The sequence below is a fragment of the Saccostrea cucullata genome, unplaced genomic scaffold (genome assembly GCF_032062105.1).
Source record: "Saccostrea cucullata isolate Sc308-1 unplaced genomic scaffold, CSIRO_AGI_Scuc_v1 ctg280, whole genome shotgun sequence".
NCBI classification, from domain to species: Eukaryota; Metazoa; Mollusca; class Bivalvia; order Ostreida; family Ostreidae; genus Saccostrea; species Saccostrea cuccullata.
This window is the reverse complement of record NW_026924102.1, coordinates 111,810-121,236: the sequence shown is the minus strand read 5'-3', so window position 1 is coordinate 121,236 and position 9,427 is coordinate 111,810. Positions and strand designations below refer to the sequence as shown.

At 31.8% G+C, this 9,427-nt stretch overlaps 1 protein-coding gene across 1 annotated transcript; it reads right to left on the bottom strand.

Moving 5' to 3' along the window:
* Positions 1–2,497: 2,497 nt before the first annotated feature.
* Positions 2,498–3,640, bottom strand: LOC134265699 (uncharacterized). The gene is made up of 2 exons (XM_062747920.1): positions 3,035–3,640; positions 2,498–2,713 (listed from the first exon to the last, which is right to left on the bottom strand). Exons 1-2 carry the CDS (start codon positions 3,638–3,640, stop codon positions 2,498–2,500), a joined length of 822 nt encoding a protein of 273 aa, XP_062603904.1.
* Between the last annotated feature and the right edge of the window lie 5,787 nt (positions 3,641–9,427).

The following is a 9,427-nucleotide window of genomic DNA, read 5'->3' as shown; positions in this document are numbered from 1 at the left end:
TAAAATTTTATCTCAACTGGAAGGCAACTGAATCGCTAACCCGGAAAAAATTGTTCAGTCAAGATTTCCTAGTTGAATGCAATAATAATGTGATTAAACAAAATTCAAATCTAAGTATAGATAGTAGATATATTAGTTCCTCTTTGCACTTAGAACCTAACCCGCTTTTTCCTCCAATCAGCAGCTGCTAAATTTTCTATTAAGTTGATCACTTAATTGTTAAGATTTTATGTCTATGCAGTAACACCGCGCGCTGACTTATTAGCCAATGAAAATAGGTTCTAAGTAAGTTAGATCATATTAAGTAAAATTTTAGTGGTTAAGAAGGGCTCGGTCGCTTCGCTCCCTCCGCCCCTTCTTAACCACTAAAATTTTACTTAATATGATCTAACTATTACTTAATCCTCAAATTTCCAATGTATATGTAAGTAGTTTTCTAATATTTTAAATGTACATATTATCTAGAACACGATGAGAAAACCTACATTAACAAGAGAATTTGTTTCCTCATCAAATATGGAAACATATATTTTTAAACGAGTAACAACTAATTTTACCTAATCTACGAGTAGTAATGATCAAACTATTAGTCCGAAATATTATTGAACAATTTTGAAGTATAATAACATGTATGCATATTGAAGTTTATACTGGTTTCTAAGCTCTCATAACATGCATAAGTCAGTAAAACGTACCGTATAGATGTTTGCCTTTTAATGTACACTCACCTTCGGAAAACAGGGGAAGAAACCACAGTTATTCTATAATTTACAAAATTAACCGTTTCAGCAAACCAATCTCAATGCCACTGTCGGGCGTGGAAACCGATCCTTTGGATGACATCGAGCTCCCGTGTTGCAGTAGGCACGAAAAAATATTCCTCACCGCTCAATGACCTTGGGTGCAGAGTTTAGGACAAAAATTGCAGCTCTCAATCGGCAAATGGTGGTGTTTCCTTATGAGTGAAAAATTCTCTCGAGAGGGACGTTAAACAACAAAGAAACAAAAAAAAAACTCCGCCTCCCTGGGTGAAAATTGGAAAATAAAATGCACATCCAATGAAAATTTCAAACTTTTTCTGCCCATTTTCAAGGCACCACCAATCACAGTTTCCAAAAGATGAGTTAGTTACTACTTAAAACCTAAGAATTGTTTGAAGACAATATGACAGACAGTCGGACGGACCAGAAATGTACTAAACACTTTATTAACGCTCCATTCCTTTTTCGAACTTAAATTTCGGCCATGATATCTAACTTTTTACACTTCAATATTTTGTCACACTTATTGTCTTTATCCCAAATATATTTGCCGTAGGAGTTCATGCAAGTGACTTGGAGAATTCGATCATATTTCTCCACCGATTCAAACAATAAAGAATTCTATCATGTATCAGGTCAAACTGCATTCCCAAAAAACTCAATTGATTGTACAAGCTTTTTTCACTGGTTCTTTGGAAAATGTTTAAGGTAAAGATAACGAACAGTGAGCGATCGCAAGAGATCTATTAACAATATAGATATGGGATGATGGGATCAGGTGCCAAGAAGGAGAACCATCCCCTGTAAACTGGGTTCGCCGTCATAAATCTTTGAGAATTCTCAAAAAAAACTCAACTCAAGTCTTGAGAATTACTCAGCTGAGAATTTGAGAATAAAACAGAGTTTAAGGAATTTTTATTTTTCTCAACTTTTTTATGAAGGCCGCTGAGTCTAAGAATTTTGAATTTGAGAAAATTCTCAGACTTGAGAGCATTCTCAGACTTAAGTATGTTTTTTAACGGCGGGCCCTGGTCACATAAGCCGTGATCCCTATGATTTAATCGGGTACACGAAACTTCCCATAGTCAAATTCAGTATTAAAAAAAGCTTAATAACTGGTATGGTACATGTCAGCCAAAATAGAGAATTGGATTTATATCTTTATTTTTAATTTTGTTCCTCTGAAGGTTTATAAAAACTGCATGTCTGTCTATATTCGAGTGTCAGCCAACATTTCAAAATAGCCATCATTTTAATTTGTTTCAGGAACATAAAATCAAATGTGAAAAATTGTAATTAAATTGGGTCCGCTAAAATTATAACATGAAATTTTATAAAATCCTTTAATCTGGACCAGTATTGCAATGTATGTCATTTTTGATTTGCTTCAGGTGTAATTTTTTCTCATGTTGAAAAGATGGGCAAACGATATAACTTCTCATTTTTCCGCCATCACTAGTTTAACATCCTTTTACTAAAGAATCTCTTGTCTCTTTTTTTTGAAAAGGATTCTTTAAAAAGTTATATATGTTGTTGCCTAATGTATTTTGAGTCTCTGGTCATTTTACAGTTTGAAATGCAGACGGGTATTTTAACCATGCTTTAAATCTTTTTTGTACAAATCAATCGTTGTCTTAATAATGAAAGAAAACACAAGCCAACGTTCGCAACTTTTATACAGCCTTCACTTTAAAACTTAAAAAAAAACATGTTTACAATCCAGATAAATTATAATTTCAAAGCGAGATTGCAGACATTTCGCATAACTTCCATTTAACCTGTCTCTCGGCTGCCATGAATGCAAACACTTCACTACATTCAACAGGATTAGTACACGGGCACAAAAAAGTACACTGTGCTCCCGAATTGGGGGGACTTTGTGTTCCGGATAATTGACAGTGACGTAATTCACCATGAAAACGACCTTTTGAGCTGGAAGTGGGATATGAAACCTAGACAAAAAAAATGAATAAATAAAAATAAACCAATCTAAGTCCATTGTAATTTACACTGAACGAATGAGTGCTATACACTTTGTTTGTTTTGGCATTAACTCTTAAAATGTATGACAGTTATTTTTTAATTGCTATTTTCAAAGTTTCAATTATTGACTGGCTTTTTCATTTTAGTTAAAAAGGTAGGGTGAATTCACCATGCATCGGACACCCTTGTACTTCAACAAGTTCTAACGATATAAAAGCAAAAAAACTTTGACCTGTTTTCAAAAAAATATGTATGACGTACAGTAATTAAAAGTAAGAATGCATTCTTACCTGAATTGATCTTTCATTGTAACCAGAACACGACAGGTTTTCGCCAAATAAGGTCAAAATAAATCTCTTCGGTAAAATATCAAACCAGTAGGTCTGAATTCTAATCCAGAAGACGGGTGGTATGTGACCATTTTTTGGTAAAGAAATACAGCTTGTTGAATCGTTATCCAAAATAGAATAGAGTTGTGATAATAACGTATTATTGACGTCATGAAAGATTTCTGGTTGCTGGATGGTTTTGTTATACGTAATAGTGTTGTTTTGTTTTGAAATCGAGGCCGATATTCTGTACTCGGAAATTCCTATACATCTATTTTTACATATAAATTCTACGATGATTTCAAAGGACATCCAAGCTGGTTTGGAATTTTCCAAAACATTTTTTAGATAATTGATTTTGATTTCAGCATCATTTTCAGACAAAACGTAATCCGTTTTGCTGTAGGTGATATTAACTCCAATACAATGAATGTTGTCTGTTGCTTCATTGAAACTAATGTTAATTGAACGCAATGAAACCGATGGTTTTTGGTGTTTTAAGACGTTCGTAAAAGCGACGTCCACTAGAAGTTGTCTCCTCTTCAAAACTTTCCTGGTTTTGGACATCAAGGTAGAGCAATAACCTTTTTGTGTTAAAAGGCGAGTCCTCTTTTTCATCCGAGAAATTTTCTGCACTTTTGATTGAAAGTTTGGCCTACAAACGAGAGTTGTGATTGTAGATTACCAGAGAGAATATAGAAGAAAAAAATGAGAGTCTTGTATTAATGCAGTATTTTTAATACATTATGTAATTTTTATATATTTTATTTATCAATGAAAATAGAACCATTTCTCATTACAAATAACTGTACTTTATTCCAAACCTTAATTGTGTGTGTGTATGTGTGTGTGTTTGTGTGTGTGAGAGGGTGTGTGTGTGTGAGAGAGAGAGGGTGTGTGTGTGTGTGTCAAATAAAATATGCTTCAGCATTACTTTAAAAACTACCGTGGGGAACTGTATACTTAGTATCTTTAGTATGATTAGTCTGACAGACATTATTTTCATATCTCATTTTGGAATCAAATAGTACATTTTTTACTGTTCCTTTTTAAAGAAAATAATAAGAATCTTTTCCAACAATGAAAAATGTAAGCTCATCACATTTTCAGATCCAAAGAAAAAGGCAGGGTCCTCATAAAAAAATTCCATCGGTAAAAATTTATTGAAAATATTTAAGAATGAATAAATAAAATGGATTTTCTTAATTTAACCCACAAAATACACGAATATCATTTGTATTGTACTGAGTATATAATATGGCAGACAAATTTTATTTACCGAATGGGTAGCGGAGTCAGAATCTCCTTGGAGGGAAGAATTAGAAATGTCTTCGCTCTTCATAAAGTCTGTTAAGTTAAGATCAAATCTCTTCCAAATACTGGATCCATTCAACCAAATATCGATATTTACAAGAGATGTAGATGCCACTTCCGAGAAATTTGTAAAACTTAATAAAGTTTCAAATTCTATGACGTCATCGTCTGTTGTATATTCTGATTGGTAATATCCTACGGTGTAAAAAAGAGAAGCATGCCTGTGCTGTATAATGAATCTGAAATGTTACTTTCAAGACATCACAAAATCGCAAAAGTTACTCGATTCTTGCTAAAATTAAATACAGATTTTTAAAGTAGAATCGCTAAATTTCCCGTCTCCCAAAAAAAATACATTAATTTGAAACAGTTAATGGAAATTGGACCAGTTTTATATCTGTTAATAAAAATACTAACAAATGCTGGACATATCTATTAATCATAGTTGAAATACTTTTAAACATAATCATATACACGTGATATATGGTATGAAATATATGGAGAAAACGAACAGCACCTGATTCAAAGATATATTGATACATATATTATAATTCACACATTTTGAATTATTTAACATTCGTATTCTAAACCTATTTCAAAAATCAGCTGAGCTTACCTCTATTTACCCAGTCAATCGGAAACCTGAGTTTAATGGAATTCATCCCCGAACAGTTTAAGGAGGAAAGAAGGTTTACCTTGGCTTCCTGTGGGAAAGAGAAGCATAAAACAAGTACATGTATAATATAAAATATATAAAATATTATTTTTTCCCATCGTTCTAGTTCTCAACATTTTAAAATAACTCAAAAATATATCTCTAATTTCGGTTTTTCCTTGCTTATCTTTCTTAATCTTTTTGTGTGATATTGCGTTCTATCCTTGCTTCCATGTAAAAATGTAAAAAAAAAAAAAAAAAAGATTAAGTATATATTTTTTATTTCAATAAAGGTTTTAAGCATTTAAAATAGTTTCTGGTTTCTAGCCAAAGTTACAGTATAGTTCATCGTCTACATATTTAAAATGTCATTCATATGGCTTAATTCGTGTTATTTTTCATAAACCATTTCCGTGTTCATTCTGAAAATGAGACAACTAATTATTTAAGGAATGAAGTTTATTTCAACTTATATTATACGTCTAAATATTTAACATTTTATAAGTTGAAATAAGCATTTGACTTAATTTTTCGTGTTATTTTTAAATTTTAAAAGTAACATAAACCATTTCCGTTATGTTGGATAAAATCTTTTAAAATGAGACAACTAATTATTCTTTTATAAATAACAAAACCAGGGTTTAAAGCTTTCATGTGCAATATGATGATCATACGCGACTCACTCGCGATTGATATCCTTGTTTCAACAAATTGTTTTTTCAATGACTTATTTCGTTTCAGAAAGTGCTCATACTTAGAGCATGTTCTTCCTTATCGTAAAAAAAAATGAGCTCACTAAATGATACCCCCCGCCTCCCATATGATTATAATGGCACCATGTTTTGCGGTGGCCGGGATTACAAAAAATAAAATAGGGTGTGTTGTAATAAAGATTCAAAGTTTCATTAAATTTCACTCAGTGGTTTAAAAGGAAAATTAAAAGCGTAACAGACGGACGGACGGACAGACGTACAGACGGACGGACGGACGGAATTAACGATTACTATATACCCTCCCGCTTTTCAAGAAAAAATTAAAGGGTATGTTGTTACCATCACGTTTATCATAAAGATTTGTTGCCAAGCTACAATGAACGACATTTTCTAATAAAATATTAATTGACTTTGTGTCTATCATGCAAACCAGAACAAAATAGTAAGACACTTTTCTAAATTATGTTTGATTCAAGAAAGCTCATTTCATACCGACTTCTGATATAACATATTCAATTTACTAAATATACCTTTTCAGAGATTTCATGCTTGTCCCCTAAGATTGATTCCTCTAAAAGTTACCCCTTCTGATATAACATATTCAATTTACTAATGAATCAATTACATATAGATGTATATTAACCTAGTCTGTTTTACCAAATATCATTTTGTAGCCAAAAATAAATGATAAAAATAAAAGTTTTGCTTCCCATAGACAGTCATTTCCCAAAACAAATATATATTATATTAATGATCAGTAAAAACAATAAATGGTTTTACTCACGGGTTTAAAGTTTTCACCAACACGTGTTACTTTCACATAAATTATCTTGAAAAGATTGTCAATAGAGCTTAACTTATTCTCGCTGACACCATTAATCTTCTTGGTAACATTTACGGTTATCACTGGGTTATAAATTGGAATCCAGGCCTTAAAAGATATCGCCAAAGCGGTTTCCGTTAAGGAAGCGACTTTCCGGGGCTTAGATACTTCAGCTCTCGAAATCTTGAACATCTCCTTCTAGAAATGAAATATATGAAAATAACGAACAGCATTCAAGATCAAAAAAATCATAAAACAATACAAAATAAGGATCATAGCAAACACGGAGCTCCAAAACATCTGAGATGTATGGGATCAGGTGCCATGAAGGAGTGAGCATCCTCTGCCGACCGGTTACATCCGCCGTGTGCTCCTTGTCATGATCGGGAAATAAAACATTGTCAATTCAGTGTTTTTTAATGGACTTAAATAATGGACTAAACAATTAAATGTGAAAACGTCAGTCAGCATTTGATTCAATGATAAATTATATTTGCTGAGGGGGTATATGTTTGATTTACAGTATTATTTTATAAAAAGACATAGCACAATTGATTACAAATTTTTAATATGATGTGTTCAATTTCAAATATTTTTTGTCCAGTGTAATGTATATTCTGTGAATAGCTTGATGTATTTAAATATTTATTGGTAATTCTCTTCTACTTTTTTTTTTATAAAGTTTAAATATAATAATAAGCATATGACATAATGAAGAAAATTGTTTCTACTTACTTTCATAGAAGTTCTCGCTTCGATTAAAACTGTGTCGTCAACCATAGATTGCTCATTCAAAAGTAAAAAAGCGGATATGCTGAAAATTTCTTTATCATTTAGACCCTTTCCATTATGTAGATAAATTCCCACGTCACAACGTAGTGACGTACTATTGATATCCGTAAATTTTATTGTCAGATTGGTGATTCTCCAAAATGCAACCTAAAATGTAATGAAATATATTTCTAAGTCAAAGAAAAATGCTAACGTACATAATCGATTTAACATAGCATTTTAATTGCAACTATAAAAAAAGATCCCTTTTCTATGCTATATCTTCCTATAAAACTTTTCTTTAATATGCTCAGTATCGAAGGAATTCATAAAAGAATTATGAAAGCTACAATGATAGCAACTATATGTCATTAATTGCCTTGCACGCGCAACCATTAACATATCTTTATATCTCGAGAATCAATAAAAAAATCATACAAAGATAAATGTTACCGTTCTTCATATAGGATTTTATACTGCATGTCACAGCCCCAAATCCATTATTATAATACCTATTCATATTCAAAAGTTATGGCAAAGATTATTTAAGTTTTTGCAGCACACGTGCAACTTTCATGATAATTCTTATATATCATACTGTAGATTTTCATAATGCATGACTATGTTCAAAATTTCAACAGACAAGGCAAAAAAGCCATTGAGATCTTGCTATTTTGACCATGCCATCTTGTCTACACAGTCACTAATAATATATCCTTATATCAGGAGTTTCAAAGCATTTCATCCTAAAAATAAAAAAAGTTATAGCGATATCTATTGTGTTGGTCATTTCACTTGTTGCATGTGCACGTTCTTGCAAGCACGTGCGCGTAAAATGACCTTGATTCCGCAAATCTACATAATATGCCTACTGACCCTAAAAATGTTTCACCTCACATTGGACGAGTAGATTACGAGATCATTAACGAAAACTTTCATTTGTTTCTTGAACGAATCGCCAATAAGCTCATTTAGAATTATATTTACAGAAGAATTTGCAAAAAAAAAAAAAAAAAATTGACATGAAACGAGACTTGATATCCTTGTTTCAATACTTAATTTGCCAGTAGCTTAGATAAGGCATTTTCATGTCGTGATTTTAGTTTTAACCCAATTGATCCCAATCAGCAAAAAGCACATCGTACATTAACAATAAATAACCTTCTTATGTTTTGTTACGGAAGTATAAATTTTTAAACACGAGGAGAAAATAAAGTGACTTAAACGAAGTATTAAGTTGGAAAAAAGCAACTAGTGAACCATAGATTTCACCAGCCTTTTTTATTGCAAAACATTGACTTTTTTGTGACGCAAGACTATGTCGGATTACATTGGGGGGGGGGGGGGTTGAATGACTCACGCAAAAATTCTTATCTAGTCATCCATGTGCATTTTACGTACTTTGAAATCTGGTGTCGTAAAATATTCCTCTCTCTGTCCTCCTGTCACATGACTTATTCCGAAATCAATATTGCTGATATTCCTTTCCAGCACCACGGATAGATTTTGTAAAGTTGTATTGGGAAGAGTAATATTAAGGAGGACAGTTCCTTTCTCTCCAACAAATATTTCAGAATTATCATAAGACATCTTTAGATCAAATCCCCTGGATTCTGTAAAAAAAAAAATTTATTCATAGAAACAAAGAAAAAAATGTTATTAAACGTAATGGAATTTCAAAATATGCTTTGGAAGAATAGGTTTTACTAAATATAAAAAGAAAATCTATTTCACATTATTTCCCCAATCAAATCGGTGGTACCAGGTATTTTTTTCATTCTTTTCAAATTTTTACAATTAAAACTAAACAGTTCAATGTCAAAATAAGAAAAGTGAAATCCTGAAGACAAATATTTTTTTTTCTCTAACTTTTACTATGAAAAAATTATTTGATTCTAAAATGGAACAAAAACAAAATATAATACACACATTCTCTAGATTTCAATACAAAAGTATTCAGTACAACATACTCCAGTACATAATAACAAAGAAAACAATATTGCTTCAGAAAAGGTAAAGCCAGGTCTTTCACACTGGCCTCGTTTTGCTGTGATTAAAGTTAGAGGCGACCTTCCAAA

Coding starts and splice junctions, on each gene's coding strand:
- LOC134265699 (XM_062747920.1), bottom strand. CDS start 3,640: ATGTCCAAAACCAGGAAAGTTTTGAAGAGGAGACAACTTCTAGTGGAC. Junction 2,714..3,034: donor ACAATGAAAGATCAATTCAG/GTAAGAATGCAT, acceptor TTTTTTGTCTAG/GTTTCATATCCCACTTCCAG.